This window comes from Hyla sarda, chromosome 1, assembly GCF_029499605.1.
Source record: "Hyla sarda isolate aHylSar1 chromosome 1, aHylSar1.hap1, whole genome shotgun sequence".
In the NCBI taxonomy this organism is placed as follows: domain Eukaryota; kingdom Metazoa; phylum Chordata; class Amphibia; order Anura; family Hylidae; genus Hyla; species Hyla sarda.
Genome location: NC_079189.1, coordinates 367,457,862 through 367,475,352, shown reverse-complemented (window position 1 = coordinate 367,475,352; position 17,491 = coordinate 367,457,862). Strand labels below are relative to the sequence as shown.

Below are 17,491 nucleotides of genomic sequence, written 5' to 3'. Positions count from 1 at the left end.
AAAATATTAACGGACCGCCACCATTAATAAGAGATATCGCTAGTAGAAGCTCAAATATCTGCTATTGGGCAGTCCTAGAAAAATGAAGGAGTACTGTAGTCGTAGGGCTACTATGTATAAATAGTCACTAGATCACTACTGCTGATCTTCCTTCAACAAAGGTGCATGTTACCATAATTCATATGCATAAGGTGCGTCTTCCAGCATAAATAGTGGTTGTCATAGTGCAGTAATGACTCTGCTAGTCAATATATCCCAGTGGTACAAGGCCTTGATAGCAGCATCCATAGGCAGCAATAGATAGCACATATCTTAGCAGCATATCATCATAACACTCCGTTCTGCAGCAATTAGTATTGTACTTTCCAGCATAGCAGCAGAAATCCTGGTAGCAGCGTCAACAAGCAGCAATAGATAGCACATATCTTAGCAGCATACCGTCATAGTACTCAATTCTGCAACAGTAGGTATTGCACTTTCCAACATAGCAGCAGAGATATATAGCAGCAGATTATAGAGTTGGCACCAAAGCAAAATTGATATCATTGCACTTAGCCCTTCAGTTGTGCAGCAGTTATATATTGCACTTAATTCAGTAGCTGCAGATAACTTGCAGTAAGCAGCAGTACAAGCTATTGGTTCCAACATCCATCCATAGTCATTGCACTTAGCCCTATGTGCTGCAGCGGTCCTTCATTTAGTCCAATAACAAATGCATTAATAAAGCAGCATAGTTACATATCTTATCATGTCCAGAGCAGGACATCAACAGAGGACATGTTTAACAAGTTTGTTAGCTCCCTTAACCAAAATGAATTGGGCCTGCGGTTTACATCTACCTGTAGTAGAGGGGAGCTGGTGTTCCTTGACCTGAAGATTTGGGTGGCGGAGGATAGCCAGGTCTTAACTACGGTACATAGAAAGGAGACTGCGACGAATGCCCTTCTTCAGTGGGATAGCTGTCATCCTCTCCCGCTGAAGAGGGGCATTCCGACCGGACAATATCTCAGAATGCGGAGAAATTGCTCCACAATCTCAGAATTTGAGACAAAAGCATCAGAACTAAGAATAAGATTAAGAAACAGGGGATACCCTAATAAAGTGCTGAAAAAGGCATATCATAGGGCACTAAGCACGAATAGGACGAATCTCCTGACACCTAGGACAAGAACTGACCAAAATGACACCATTAGAATCATAGGGACCTATGATGACAAGTGGAGAGAGGTTCAGAACATCTTTAGATCTCACTGGGAAATCCTAAAAACTGATGATAGGTTGACGGATATTCTGTCGGAAAATCCTCAAATAACCTATCGGAGAGGTCAAAATCTGAAGGATAGACTGACACACAGTCATCTGTCACCGGTCAGATCTAGTGAATGGCTTACATCTAATATTAAAGGTACCTACCCATGTGGCAAATGTTCTGTTTGCCCATACATCAAGAAAAGTAAGACCTTCTCGAGTACTAGTGCTACACAGGAAATTGAAATGAGATCATTTGCCAATTGCAATACTAAGGGTGTTGTGTATATGCTTACATGTATGTGTCCAAAAAATTATATAGGCAAGACATTTAGACCCCTAAAGAAAAGAATTTAGGAACATGTGGGGGACATTATACACGCGAGGGACACCCCGGTAGGAAACCACTTTGCTACACACCATGATTGTAGCCCAGTCAATCTGAAGGTTCAAGTGATAGATGTTGTCCCACAATCACCCAGAGGAGGAAATTGGGACAAAACTCTCCTCCAGAGGGAGGCAGAATGGACCTTTAGATTAGATACTGTCAAGCCAAAAGGGCTTAATGACTTCATTTCATATGCCTGTTTTATATAACACCTCCCCTTTCTTGTCTCTAGGCTTACCAATAACTATTATATATTACTGAGACAAAGATGACGAGGGCAGCAGACACTCATGGATAAAAACAACAATTTAAATGTGAAAAACAAATTAATTAATACTCAAGTGTCTTGCAATTAGTTACAAATTAAATCTCTAGATGTCACTTGCAAAGAACTAGAGTGTTGAAGTACACATATGGTTAATATATACCTGTTTGAGAAGACGGTCCCGATCGGCATCAATATCGAGATCTGAAACGCAAACCACTGGTGTCTATAGTTTCCCAAGTCAGAACGAGGCGTGAAGCGCTACCTGACGTCACATACCTCCTCCCTTTACAGCGTGATATCTCAGATCCTCGGGATGGGTCAGGGGCGCGTCTATGACGCGTATGGCCCAGACTGAGGGAGTCATGTGATGTAGGGGGAGGAGCTAACCAGCTTAAAAAACAGCGCGAACGAGATATTCTTTGTACGGCCGCCACCAGAGTCGCACATACAGAAATGAGCACATGGATCAAACTATAATAAAGAGCCAAGACGCCGGTCCCTGATGATTGATGGCAAAGGAAACGCGTAGGACCCCTGCTCTGGACATGATAAGATATGTAACTATGCTGCTTTATTAATGCATTTGTTATTGGACTAAATGAAGGACAGCTGCAGCACATAGGGCTAAGTGCAATGACTATGGATGGATGTTGGAACCAATAGCTTGTACTGCTGCTTACTGCAAGTTATCTGCAGCTACTGAATTAAGTGCAATATATAACTGCTGCACAACTGAAGGGCTAAGTGCAATGATATCAATTTTGCTTTGGTGCCAACTCTATAATCTGCTGCTATATATCTCTGCTGCTATGTTGGAAAGTGCAATACCTACTGTTGCAGAATTGAGTACTATGACGGTATGCTGCTAAGATATGTGCTATCTATTGCTGCTTGTTGACGCTGCTACCAGGATTTCTGCTGCTATGCTGGAAAGTGCAATACTAATTGCTGCAGAACGGAGTGTTATGATGATATGCTGCTAAGATATGTGCTATCTATTGCTGCCTATGGATGCTGCTATCAAGGCCTTGTACCACTGGGATATATTGACTAGCAGAGTCATTACTGCACTATGACAACCACTATTTATGCTGGATGACGCACCTTATGCATATGAATTATGGTAACATGCACCTTTGTTGAAGGAAGATCAGCAGTAGTGATCTAGTGACTATTTATACATAGTAGCCCTACGACTACAGTACTCCTTCATTTTTCTCGGACTGCCCAATAGCAGATATTTGAGCTTCTACTAGCGATATCTCTTATTAATGGTGGCGGTCCGTTAATATTTTGTGCACTAGATTTTTTTGTTTGTTTGTTTTTTTGGTTATTTTACTAGCTACTATTAAAAGTGAAGTTTTAATCATATCTGCAATATAAGGTTCCCTTTCGCTTTATTGGAAAAAAATTTTTGGGAGACCTAAACCTTTAGCTAGAAGCTATATCAAGTATACTCTTGAAGAGAGGGATGCTTGTATAAAAGTTATTCACGTACTAGTGGTAACCTTTATCCAGCAGTGGGTACATCAGTTCCCACACAATTTTCCCACTAACTCCCAGGATGGGGGGGCATTCTGGGGGTCAATGCGGTAATCCTTCCCTTTGTACACCCTAAATCTGTAAGTCTACCCTGAGGTGCTCTCACGGAGCTTGTATACTTTCACGCCATACCTTGCCCATTTTACTGGGAATTTACTGGTGGAAATGGAGTCTCCCTTCAAAACTAATAAGGGATTTGTCAATAGCGCTCTCCTTATGGGGGATATACGCCTCTGCAAATTTATTACTGAAATAATATATGACCGGCCTGATTTTGAACATGCGGTCATATGCGGGATCATTTCGGGATGGGCACGTTGCATTATCAACATAATGCAAACATTTGAGGACAGCCTCAAAGCGTGGCCGTGGCATGGCCATACTGTAGAGGGGGGTGTTATACAGAACATCCCCACTCCAGTTTTGACTAATGCTCGGCTTTTTTACTAAGCCCATATGCAGCATTAGGCCCCAAAATGTCCTCATCTCAGCTGCATTGGGGTCCATCTGTCGGGCCTAGCCAAAAAAGCATCGGGATGCTGGGTCACAAACTGTTGGGCATACAAGTTTGTTTGAGCCACCATCAAATTGACAAAGTTCTCACTGAAGAAAAACTTTAAAAAGTCCATTTCAGTGAGGCCTGTGGTGTCAATTTGGATTCCTAGGCGGCCAGCAAATGCAGGAATCAGTGGTGCATAATCGTCCGAAACTGGGGTCTAGACAGGGTCATCTTTAAGGGGGATAGTGCCTCTAGTATGGTGGACAGGGAAAATTGTACGAGGGACAAGGCTACTAGTTTAGGGGACAGGGCTACTACTTTGGGGGCCTCTCCTGGCACTGCCCGGTGCAAGCGGCGCTGCCACCTTCTAAGGGGTTCATCTTCACTGGATGATAAGGAAGAGGAATAAAAGAGGAAGGTCGGGTGTTCCTCTTCCCCATCACTGGCGGATTCACTGTCGGAGGCAAGCATGACTTATGCCTCCTCCGCCGAAAACATGGACCCTCTACGGAACATTCGAATTTTTTGGGGGGGATGGGATGGGACGGTGGCAGAACTGGGACTGGTGGCACGGACCGCAAACCGGAAAAAAAAATTTAAAAAAAAAAAAAAAATTAAAAAAAAAAAAAAAAGACAAATATTAAATTACAAAAAAAAACTACACCCCCCAAAAATATGGGGGCAGACTGCCGCAGGAAATGCTCTGATGGGTCACACAGACCCACAGAGCAGTGCTGGTGCAGAACAGCCCTGCCTGCTAACTGTCCCTGCCTGCTCTACTGCTCACCCTCACTCACCAACTTTGTGAACACTGTCTCTGCTGGTCTCCCGTCGATAACCGCTGGTAACCTGCCGCAGCACACCTTCCCCGCTCTCTGCCCGGATTTGAGTGAGCGGGCAGAGCGGGGGAGGAGGTATTCAAACTAAGCAGAGCGCTGCGATTGGCCGGACCGGTCCGGACAGGCCATTTGCAGCGATCGGTGGAGGTGGCAACCCTGCCACCTCCCTCCTTTAGTGAATGGTGAATGGAGCTGCCTCTTCACCAGGACGTACATTTACGTCCTGTGTCGTTAAGGGGTTAAAGGGAAACTGACAGAGGGTTCACTCGCACTAAATCCAATACATGGAGTAATAGCGTAGGTGAACCGGATTACAATGAGGTATCAGCAGTCAAGTTCTTGAGATACCATTGCATTAACTTGCATTGCTAAATGGCCTGTTTTGTGCAACCCAGCATACACAGATTTCATCCACTCTGCACCAATTTGCCTGCCTACCTCATAAATATTCATGGAACCCTTTGCCTATGTGAGCGCAAGTTGAGTGCAGCAGGAAGGCAGGAAAATTGTGTACGCTGAGTCCCGCCTCCATTGCGCAAAGCCAGCCAGTTCCAGATTAGCAATGCCAGATAATACAATAGATGCCTTCGCAAATGGACTGCGGATTCAGGTAATTGATACCTCATGGTAATTCAGTTCACTCACACTAAAACCTTGTTTATTAGGTTTAGTGTCGTGAACCTGGGTCAGTTTCGCTTGAAAGGAAAGAGATGGGTACTGGATAGCCAAACTCTTAGCCCTTGGTATAAAGCCAGAATGGGTAAATTATTTTCACCTTCTAAGAAGGAGGATACATTGGATTTTAATAGGAGAAGCTGCAAAGCTTTGGCACGGCTTTCAATCAGCAAATACCTGCCAAACAGAGACCACTCTCCACTCACTGCTGAGTCAACATTCAACTCCCTCTGCCAGCATTAACTCTGCAAGAGGCAGGAGCAGCAGCAGCATCTTCACGTTTAAGTACATGATGACAAAGTTATTACATCCAGTAATTCAACCTAACATGAATCATCATCAAAGGGACGTACACCACCACCTGAACAACCAGGTTGATGCATAACCAAGCTGTGCCCTTTCTCTGACAGACACCATGGCCCCAGACCATATGGTCACCTTGTTGCCATGGGCATTCGGTCTTGTACACTCTCGAGTGTAGCATCAGAGAGAGTGTTCCGCATAGCAGGCATTGCTGTCACCCCTAAGCGAGCAAGATTGTCTGCCAGCAACGTGGAAAAACTCATGTTTCTAAAATGAGTCAGGCATGAATATGTAAGAAAAAACTGATTGATTAGTACTACCACCACCATGTCCACTGGCTACACCTACTGCTAGTCCACCACTGCATGCAGTCCTTTCATTTGGCTATTAAAACTACCACCTGTCCACCACTGGATGCTGTTCGCTGGCTACTAAAACTACCACCTGTCCACCACTGCCTGCTGGCTACTACAACTACCATGAATCCATCACTGCTTGCTGGCTACTACAACTATCACCAGTCCACCACTACCTGCTGTCCTGTCTTCTGGCAACTAGAACTACACACAGTCAGCCACAGCCTATTGTCTTCTGGCTACAACTATCACTTGTACATCAGATTGCTGCTGCTACTACCAGCCAGGCCTACATATACACAACTGAAAATCCCCCAAAAGGGGATAATTTTTTCAGTTTTTCATTAAAAAAAAATCTATTTCTTTATTATTTTAGGACACTTATCCTGTTGCAACCTCCAAATGGAGACTTTTTGAAACACTTGGAATAAGCCATTGTGTCTTCCTATACCTCTATGTGCATTTTAACACAGACTGTGTGCATTTTCACAGGCATCTTCTAACAAAAAGGAATACTTTATGTGCCTTCATTTAAGTGTTAAAAAAGCATGCATAATCTGCTAGTGCAGTGTGTATTTAAACAAGCTGTTAGTTATTATGAGTAAGGTGTAATTTGCATTTGACATTGTCTGTCAGAAGTGATGACACAGGGCTCTCTGCTGCCACCTACATCTGTGTCAGGAAGTGCAGGGCTTCTCATGCTCTAATATGCGCTCACTCACTGACTGCTCCCTCTGCTATGAGCTGCAATGCCCATAGTACTAGTGACATAGAGGTTATTCCCCAGTGTATTGTATATTCTATGGCATTTTTGCTGGGATAAGAATACATAATAGACTCTGTTATTAGTCTTTAGCAGAGTGCACAGTCTTTGCTTCGGCATCTAGTAATGACTGTCAAACTATAATAAGACACATTGAAGAAAAAACAGATTGACCTTCTCAAGCAGGTTTAGGAGTGGCCAGTATGGTTTATCTGAACTGCAGATAATGTTATCACAAAATACTTTAGGTTGATTTCTAATACCTTGAAATGTCCATAACATAAACTTAAATATACATCATAATGAAAATCTTGGTTTGTGTAATTTTCTATTACTAGAAATTACTAGAGAAAATGAACATTCTGGTTAATTTATTAGCAGTATTTTGATTATTACATTCTGTTTAGCTTCCTAAAGAGCTAATATAAATGTAGGTTAAAGTTGATACTATAGACATGATGTTGACATACATTACACTTACTTTCAATCTCCTTTATCTTCATTTCCCATGGTATGCAGGCAGTTTTAAAATTTTCAAAATCTCTTAGAAACTTCATCCATTTCTAGAAGAAAAATTCAACAAAATATATATATTTTTAAATATATTTATTAGTAGTAGTAGCCATACAACCATAATACTTGCCTAGTATTTTCCGTTCAAGAAAAACATATATACACATTTTTTCCTACTTACTTTAAGCATCATGACTTTAAAAGCATAAAACTTTTTCCCCTTTCCTTTTCCGAGTGCTCCTTCACATTTTTCAACAAATTCCTGGGCTTCCCTAAAATGGAATAAAATAGCATTACAATGTACATCACCAGTACAAATTTCCTCTTATTCTGATAGCTTACTAGAATGTATCCGTGCTGATAAATTGTACAAGTCTCTGTTAACAGAAACATAATGGCTTCTGTTCATATCAATGTTATGACAGTGGTTCAAGATCCTGATGGACTACAATGACAGGTTTATATATTTGTATAGGTATTATGTAATATTAACAATACAAGATTCACCAACAGAATGCCATGTCACAGATGTCTAGACTGGAGACAGCTGTAGAAAACCCTCAGCTGTGTGAAGTTTTAGGTCTGTATAGGTGTTCACCCTGTTGTTGTAAACAATACTCTTCCTGTTTACAAGAAGTGATTGTGGTGGCCCAGTACGGGATGGTGTTTCCCGTACCTTCCCTGCCCTATCAGGCAGTATCCCTCAGTGTCCCCAGGGCCCCCTAAAGTTTTTCCCCCCACTGTAAATAGGTTATGTACTATATTGTGTATTATACCTTACATGTACCATGTGATTGTTACCCAGGAGATACTAGTGACCAGCTTACCCCAAAGGTGACCTATGGGCTCCCTGCTAGTCTCCCCCACATAAGCCCTGGGTGGAGCTAGCCTCGCTCTCTTTGAGCTCTGCTCTCTTTTTTTGCCGAGGTCCAATCCAGTCAAGTCGTGCCTATAGTGTGTGTCCAGAGCAGTGGAGGCCTCAAGTCAAGTTCTGCAGCCGCAAGTCAAGTTCTGCAGCCTCAAGTCAAGTTCTGCAGCCTCAAGTCAAGTTCTGCAGCCACAAGTCAAGTTCTGCAGCCACAAGTCAAGACCTGAAGCCTCAAGTCAAGTGCAAGTAAGCTGAAGTCACTGTCCTGTCAATCAAGTCAAGTCTTCTGTCTACTTAGTGTGGCCTGCACTAAATTCTCCTGTCTACTACATTTCCCAGCAAACCTTCGAGGTCTCTGTGTCACTGGTCACCTCCTTGATCCCTGGCTGTACTTCATAGACAGTAACGCCTGTCTACCCTCAGTAAAGCTACTGTTGTCCGTAACTTGTCCATATTGGAGGCTCCGGTGGTTGCGCCCGGCGCCGCTGTCTTCTCTCAAGCACCCGCTGCAGTGCAGACTCTGCCAACACCAACGATTATCAGCAGCAAGTCTCCAGTGCCGGTAGCTTTCAGCAATAACCCACTACTGTCCATAAGTCTGGTCGCAAGAAGAATTACTACCAGGTGCCTGCAAAAGAGAGGGGGAGCATCCATTACAGTACCCCCACTAGCCAAGTCAAAGCTGCTGCAGCACTTCAGCAATTTTCTTAAAGGGGACAGCACCTTATTCTTCTTAAAGCGAAAGCGCACTCAAAATCCAACCAGATGTCAGAACCCAGCTCTCCAGATCAACCGGGCAACAGTGCCCCTCCATCTCCAGCAGCAGGATCATCACCTGCCCCAGCGGCCTGAATTTTGACAGTTTTGCCTGCAGTCCCCATCAACAACCCTGGGGTTCCAGCATCTGCATCAATATTCATGGGGAACCCTGTCCTCCCTACCTACAATGGAGACCCCTTCACCCTGAGGTATTTCAAAGAAAGGATCCAGAGTTTGCTTGTCTTTTACTCTTTCCGTCCTAATCAACAGGTGCAATTGCTCACAGGACAACTACAAGGAACAGCATTAAAGGAAGTCCTCACCTGGCCAGTCTCCGAGAAGGCAACTGTAGAGCAGATCTTTGAAGGGTTGTACCAGGTATTTGAGTCACATTCTCCATCAGAGGTATGCCGCAGGCTATATGAAAGGCAACAAAAGCCAGGTGGGACCCTGAGAGCATATGCCGTAGCCCTACAGAATGCCCTAGAGGCAGTTCAAAAACTAGAACAGGGCGATAAAGTGTTAGTAGACAGATTTGTTGATGGGGCTCATAATAAATGGGACAAAGCTCAGCTGAGAATGTTAGGGTCCAAAACCCCAACATGTTCTTCCCCGCTTTCAAGAGACTGGCTATCCAAATTATTGAGTCCGGGACTGAGTTAGAGGGAGCTTGTCCACCTGTCCAAGAACCACTAGGGGCGGTAGCTAAACCTATACCATCACCAGCCCCTGCCCCAGTGTCACCTGCTTTGTCCCTCACCGCAGCCTCGGATCTACAGAGTGTTAGGCAGGATATTGAACAACTGACTAAGGCTGTGAAGGAGCTTGCCACCTGACCCGCTCCACCTGACCGTGAACCTACCCTTGCTCCTGCTCCCCGCAATTTCAGCCCTCGCAACCCTCCACCTAGTAGACCCCCAGGGACTCAGAGACCCTTTTGTAACCATTGTAATAAACCTGGACATTGGAAAACGCAGTGTTGGGATTTAAACGGATTTCCCCTGAGGTCGTGGACCGGCCCACAGGAAAACAGTCACCAGGTCCAATCCCAGAACGACCTAAGTCAGGACTCTCACTTTATGTCACCTCCTGCCCCTATGTAAAAATTATTGTAGAAGGTGTACCTTTGGAGGAGGTGATAGATACAGGGTCACAAGTGTCTACTATACCTAAAAACATTTTCTGTCAATATTGGGATGCTAGTTTATTGTGTGAACCGGAGGATGTTAACTTCAGATTAGTTGTGGGTAATGGGCAACCAGCCCCCAGACATGGATACTGGGAGACAACTATTCAGTTGGGAGAGCATGTACTTAGCGGGCAGGGAGTGATTGTAACTAATGTGACAGATAAGGGGTCTGCTGAGTTTATATTGGATAATGAACATTATGAAAAACTGCTTTGTTGAAATAGTAGATGCTTTGTAGGCCTCTCTTCCCCATATGTCCCCTTCAGGCCAGTGGGCTGCGCAGCACCACTTGAAGGTTCTACAAGTGTCGCGGAGGTTTGCCAACAAGAAAGTTGAAATCTGCAGAGTTAGAGTACAAGACATCAGGTCGGTGACCTTGCAACCCAACACAGATACTATCATCTGGTGTCAAGAATAAAGACTACCAAGCCCTGCAGGAGCCTCTGCAACTAGAAGACCACCCTCTTGTTCGTGCTGCGAGAAGCCTTGTTAACGTTACCAACAGGAGAGTTCCAGTCCGGTTAGTCAACTTGTCTGATGTTGCTACTGTGTTACCCAAATACACCCTAGTAGCCCAGTTGTATCTCATAGAGTCAAATGACATTTTAACAAAACGTATGGTAGCCCGACAGCATGCAGCCCAAGTGGATGAAGGATCCAGTCCAAGTCCTCCCGAGCCCTGTTGGACACAACTCCAAGGTGGGGACGACAATACCCCCAGGGACCAAGTCAAGGGAGTCATCAATGTTGCCAAAAGGTACCATGAAGCTTTTAGCAAACACTCCCCAGATTTTGGGCATACGTCCATAATTCAACACTGAATCCTCAAAAGCGACAGCCCACCTATAAGGGAAAGACACCGCCCATTCGCCCAGGCATGTAGCAAACTGTCAAGAAGATGCTGGCCGACATGAAAGAGGCAGACATCATTGAAGAAAGTCAAAGCCCCTGGGGGGCGCCGCTTGTCCTGGTCAAGAAAAAAGATGGAACCATCTGCTTCTGTGTTGACTACAGGAAACTGAACAATGTCACGCATAAGGACACTTATCATCTGCCAAGGATCGAGGAATCGCTTACAGTCCTCGGGTCTGCTACTTACTTCTCCACCCTGGACTTAATCAGCGGATATTGGCAAGTGCAGATGGCCGTGGAAGACCAGGAGAAGACTGGCTTTGTTACACCCATGGGACTGTTGAGTTTAAAAGTATGCCGTTTGGGCTATGTAATACCCCTGCTACATTCCAGCATTTGATGGTAAGATGCCTGGGCCATCTGAATTTTCAAAGTGTCCTATTGTACCTGGACAATGTCATTGTGTATTCCAAGTCATACCAGGAGCACCTCAGTCATCTGTCTTCCAAGTCCTGATCAAGCATGGGCTGAAGATCAAGACGTCAAAGTGTCACTTGCTTAATACTCAGGTACACTACCTGGGTCATGTTGTCAGCGCTGAGGGAGTCCAGCACAATCTTGAAAAGGTGGAAGTTGTCAAGAACTAGCCTAACTGTGCACGGTGAAAAATTTCAGGAGCCTCCTGGGATTTGCCGGCTACTACAGCCGCCTCCTTCCCCACTTCACCCACATTGCAGAACCCCTCACAGCTCTCTTACGGAGTACGGCAAAGGAGAAATACAATGGAAGACTACCCGTCAAATGGGCCGAAGAGCAATAGACAGCATTATGAGCTCTTAAACGTCTGCTGACAGAACCACCCATCCTGGCGTATCCAGAATACAGTCAGCGGTTCCGGCTATATACCGATGCCAGTTTTTAAGGTCTGGAAGCCGTCCTGTCCCAAGTCCAGGAAGGACAGGAGCGGGTAGCCTATGCTTGTTGAAATCTGCGAGGAGCAGAGAAGAACAATGCATACTACAGCTCATTCAAATGAGAACTTCTCGCTTTGGTATGGGCAGTGACCAAAAAGTTCAAAGACTACTTGGCTGCCACGCCATTTACTGTCTACACTGATAATAATCCATTGGCCCACCTGAACATCGCCAAGTTGGGTGCCATCGAACAACGTTGGGCTTCAAGATTAGCCAATTATAGTTTCATCATCAAGTACAGAAGCGGCAAGTCGAATGTCAATGCCGATGTACTGTCTCGGATGACCCCTGGCAAAGAACCCCCTGTCAAAGACGTTTGGGAAGACGTGGAGATGCCCCCATTTTATCAACAGTTTGTGAATCAAAATGTTGTGACCACCCTTAGGGACGGCGAACCCAGGTTCAAAAAGTTCAAGAAGACCTGTACACTTGGAAGACTCTTCAAAATGAAAGTCGAGTCATGGGGGATCTGTTGAACTATCTGCTGGTGAAAAAGCTACCAACTAGAGATGAGCAAATCGAAGTTGACGAACCCGAATTCGTTACGAATTTCATGAAAAATTCGATTCGCAATGAATGCGAATATCGCCACAATTCGATTGCGCAAACCGCTTCATTAAACTCCATTTTACAGCGTTCCAGGCTATTGGAGACCTAAGATGGCGGATCCACATGTGAGTACATGGGGCAGGGGATTATGGGAGCGCGGGAAACAGCGGCGGGAATGAAGGTAGGCGGGCTGACCCTGAATCACATGTGAGATGCAGCCTATCAGTGTTCACTGACCCCTGTGATGTCACAGCCCCTATATAACATCTTGCCTCTCTTCATTTCATCTATGCACTCAGATAGAGAGGACGGGACTGCGTGTGTGTGTGTGTGTGTGAATAGCTCATACCACAGCGTTACACTGCAACTGCTAGTCGCATTAGGGAAAGGCAGGAGTGCAGAGTGCTGTGCTGTTACTCTGAGAAGGATCATTGATAGCTAAACCTCCTATTCACGTTATTGAGCATTGCAGCAGAGAGGGGCAGATAGCTGTCAGCTGCCTCATTCAGATCTCCAAGCTGCCTGAACTTTCTGAAGCATCTTATCTCCTAATTTTTCAGCCCAATTGAGTTTATTTTTTTTGCTCCACAAATCTTCTGCTGCTCAGAATTGTGTGACAGAGTGCAATTTAGGGTTTAATCCCTGGATTTTTTTTTTTTTTTTTTTTGTGGTGCTGCACTGTTTGGTCCTTCTGTTGTTCAGAAATATGTGATTGTTCAGTGGACTGTAGTGCATTTGTACCATTTTGTACCTGTTAATCTGTCTAGGGGCTACATACTGTGCAAGTCCAAACAATAGTATTCACCGGCTGTTTGTTTTTTTTAAATATTTTTTTCTGCGTATAGTTACGCATATTACTGCCCTCATCGGTGCATACCGCATACGTACATCCAAGTATTGTACCATTTAGTACCTGTTAAGCTTTCAAGGTGCTCCATTTCGTCAAAGTCCAAACAATAGCATCCACCGGCTGGTGTTTTACAAAAATACAGATTTTTTTCTGCGTATAGTTAGGCATATTACTGCCCTCATCAGTGCATACCGCATAGGTACATCCAAGTATTGTACCATTTAGTACCTGTTAAGCTGTCAACGTGCTCCATACCGTCAAAGTCCAAACAATAATATCCACCGGCTGGTGTTTTACAAAAATACAGATTTTTTTCTGCATATAGTTAGGCATATTACTGCCCTCATCAGTGCATACCGCATAGGTACATCCAAGTTTTGTACCATTTAGTAGCTGTTAATCTGGCAAGGTGCTCCAAACCGTCAAAGTCCAAGCAATATTAACCACCGGCTGGTATTTTACAAAAATACAGATTTATTTCTGCGTATAGCTAGGCATATTACTGCCCTGATCAGTGCATACCGCATAGGTACATCCAAGTACTGTACCATTTAGTACCTGTTAAGCTGTCAAGGTGCTCCAAACCGTCAAAGTCCAAACAATAGTATTCACTGGCTGGTGTTTCACAAAAATACAGAGTTTTTTCTGCGTATAGTTACGCATATTACTGCCCTCATCAGTGCATACCGCATAGGTACATCCAAGTATTGTACCCTCTAGTACCTGTTAATCTGTCAAGGGCCTACATACCATGAAAGGACAGCCGTAAGTAATCACCTGCTGCTGTTCTAGACAAATACAGTTTAAAGAGTAGTGTAGCGTATTGTAATACCCTCATGAACGCACTAAGTATGTCAGGCAGAGAAGTGCCAGGATGTGCACAGAGGAGTGGCAGAGGCCTAATTACTTCAGGCAGAGTTGGCAGCAGACTTTAGGCGAGTGGCAGCAGGAGTCGCAGCGAGAGGCCTGAGCTCCCGTTATCAGCCAGCGGTCGTGTCTCCACCAGCAACCCATCTGCCGTCGTCGATTGGTTAACACGCTCATCCACATCATCACAAGTGACATCTGACACCCCCAGTCAACAGTCGGTGGGTTCCTCAGACACAACCCTCAGTTGGCATGGCCCGGGAGCAGTCCCTGTCCTCCCATTGCCTTTGTCCTATCCCTCTCCTAAAGAAGTATCTTATGCTGTGGGTTCAGCTCCACTATTTACTGAGGACGATCTAATAGAGGACAGTCAGCAGCTACTGGACAGCCAAGAAGGGGAGGAGACACGCGCCGGTTGCTCCGCTAGGCGGCCAAGTAGTGATGTGGAGAGTGACGTGGGTGGCGGTGTTGCAAGGGTTCAGGGACCTGAAACAGACACTGTTGGGGAACCTGAGGAGGACATCAGTGACGTGCAAACACCTGTGGATGATGATGAGGCCGATCGCAATTGGGAGCCGGGTGCAGAAGGGGCTTCATCATCATCAGGAGAAGAGAGTTGCAGGTTGCCCTTGAGGCGGTAGCACGGTTGGCAGTCAGCGTGGTGGCAGTAGTGGAAATTCAGGAGCCAAACGTGCCCGGGGGAGGCCACCTGCTTCGCGGCAGCCTACCTTTCCGGGGAGGTAGTGGAACAGGGGTTCCTGGAGACGGCGCCAGTAGCAGTCAATTAGTGCGGACTGCGGGTGGGAAAATCAGCTACTCGGCGGTGTGGAACTTTTTCATAAGGCATCCGGAGGAGGTTCACGTAGCCACATGCAAGATCTGTCGGCAGAAGGTGAAGCGTGGCCAGGGTCCCAATGTCGGCACCACGGCCCTGCGTCAACACATGCTTCACCACCATAAAGCGGCCTGGAAGAACCGTGGCTCTGATGTAGTGATCCAGCCTGCTGCATCACCCAGTGGCCATCCGCTCCCTCTTTCATCCAGCCAAGGCTCCACCACCTCAGCCGAAGGGAGCTGTGTGTCAAACCCTCCTTATGTCGCTCCTGCTTCTCCCGCTTTTAGTCAGCAATTCCGCCAACAATCCATCGGCAAAGCCATGTCCAAGAGACAACAGTATGCGCCCACTCATCCAACGGCACAGAAGTTGAATGTGCTCCTGTCCAAGATGCTGATGTTGCAGTCCCTCCCTTTTCAAGTGGTGGACTCTGCACCTTTCAGAGAATTAATGGCTTGTGCCGAGCCGAAGTGGAGAGTCCCAAGCAGTCATTTCATTGCGAAGAAGGCAGTACCAGCCCTGCATAAGTTTGTACAAGAGAAGGTGGGCCTGTCTTTGAGCCTGTCGGTGTGTTCAAAAGAGCACGGCAGTGCCAACGTGTGGAGCTGTAACTACGGGCAGTTACAATACTTGTCTTTTACGGCCCACTGGGTAAATGTGGTTCCTGCACAGCCACAACAGCAACTTGGACAGGTCACAACGCTTCCTCTTCTACGCTCTCACTCCCAGGCAGTTGGTCCTGTTACAGTGTGCGACGCCGCCTCCTCATCCTCCACCGTGTCCTCGGCCTCCACTGCACATCCAAATCTTAGTGGCCCTTCATCGTACCATGTGTGTAGGGCACGGCGGTGTCAAGCTGTTCTTCACATGGTTTGCCTTGGCGAACTGAGTCACACAGGGGAGGAACTGCTGAAGTTCATTCGTAAAGAAATCCGAGTATGGCTTACTCCACGAAATCTGGAAATGGGAACCATGGTGACCGACAACGAGAAGAACATCGTGTCCACGCTGCGACAAGGAAGTGTGAAACATGCGCCCTGCATGGCACACGTGTTGAATCTGGTTGTCAAGCACTTCCTCAAGTCTTCACTCCATTTGCCAAACATCCTGAAAATGGCAAGGAAACTGTGCATGCACTTCAGCCACTCGTGCACCGCCAAGCACACCTTCCTTGAGCTGCAGCATCAGAACGGTATCCCACAACATAGTCTTATTTGTGACGTTGCCACACGTTGGAATTCCACCCTCCATATGTTGGACAGACTATACGAAGAAAGAAAAGCCATCACCTATTTCTTGATGATCCAAGCAGATAGGAGTACTCCCCTGTGTAACTTCAATGTGAACCAGTGGCAACTCATACGTGACACCTGCCGTTTGCTGAGGCCCTTTGTGGAAGCCACATTATTTGTGAGTCGCCTGGATTCCGCCATGAACGACGTAATTCCACTCCTACATTTCTTACAACAAATTATTCAAACCATGGCTGGTCACGGCAATGGAAACGTTGCGCCTACATCTCAAGACTACATGAGCCCTGTGGGGGCTGAACTGGAGGAGGATGATGAGGAGGGGCAGAGCAGAGCACAGTTTAGGTTGGATGAGATGGCCAGTGTTTCTAGTCATCGGACAGGAGAGGAGGAGCAGTCAGAGGAGCTGGAGGGTTATGAGGAAGTTGAGACAGAGGACCCAGACACACCGTGGCAGTATGTAGTTGAGATGGAGGCAGGTAGTCCCTCCGAGTCACTGGCGCAAATGGCACAATGCATGCTCTGTTGCTTGCGTAGTGACCCCCGGATTGTCAAAATTCGTCAGCGGGATGACTTCTGGATCTCCACCTTATTAGACCCTCGCTACCGTCCCAAAATGGGGGCCTTTTTTACACCACTGAGAGGGAGGACAAACTGACCTACTACAGAGAGATTCTACATAGTCAGTTGGCTGATACCTATCGGCCACATGGTCCGTCCACTCACAGGTCTGACTCGGGGGGCCCTCTGCACTCACCTTCCACTGCCATGGCTGCTGGGGAGGGGAGGGGTGGCAGGAGCAGTACCAGCTCAATCAGCAGCAGCCTGAATCTACAGTCGATGATGAGTAGCTTTCTTCACCCGCATAGTGAAGCAACTCATCAGCAGCAGGTAGACATGGAGCAGGACCTGAACCAGCAGGTGGTGGCATACCTTGACATGGCCATGCCAACAACCATCGAAGATCCGCTTGATTTCTGGGCAGCCAAACTTGATTTATGGCCACAACTAGCAGAGTTTGCCCTGGAAAAGCTGTCCTGCCCGGCCAGTAGTGTGCCATCAGAGCGGGTGTTTAGTGCGGCCGGAGCCATAGTCACCCCAAGG

At 46.1% G+C, this 17,491-nt stretch overlaps 1 protein-coding gene across 1 annotated transcript in view; it reads right to left on the bottom strand.

Moving 5' to 3' along the window:
- The window catches only part of LOC130362012 (transmembrane channel-like protein 1), a 143,160-nt gene that overhangs the window by 75,365 nt on the left and 50,304 nt on the right, over positions 1-17,491 (bottom strand). Inside the window, exons 4-5 of the mRNA XM_056565882.1 lie at positions 7,576-7,666; positions 7,363-7,444 (exon numbers count right to left, since the gene is read on the bottom strand). Coding sequence (XP_056421857.1) covers positions 7,363-7,444; positions 7,576-7,666 — 173 coding nt within the window. The remainder of the gene's footprint in view (positions 1-7,362; positions 7,445-7,575; positions 7,667-17,491) is intronic.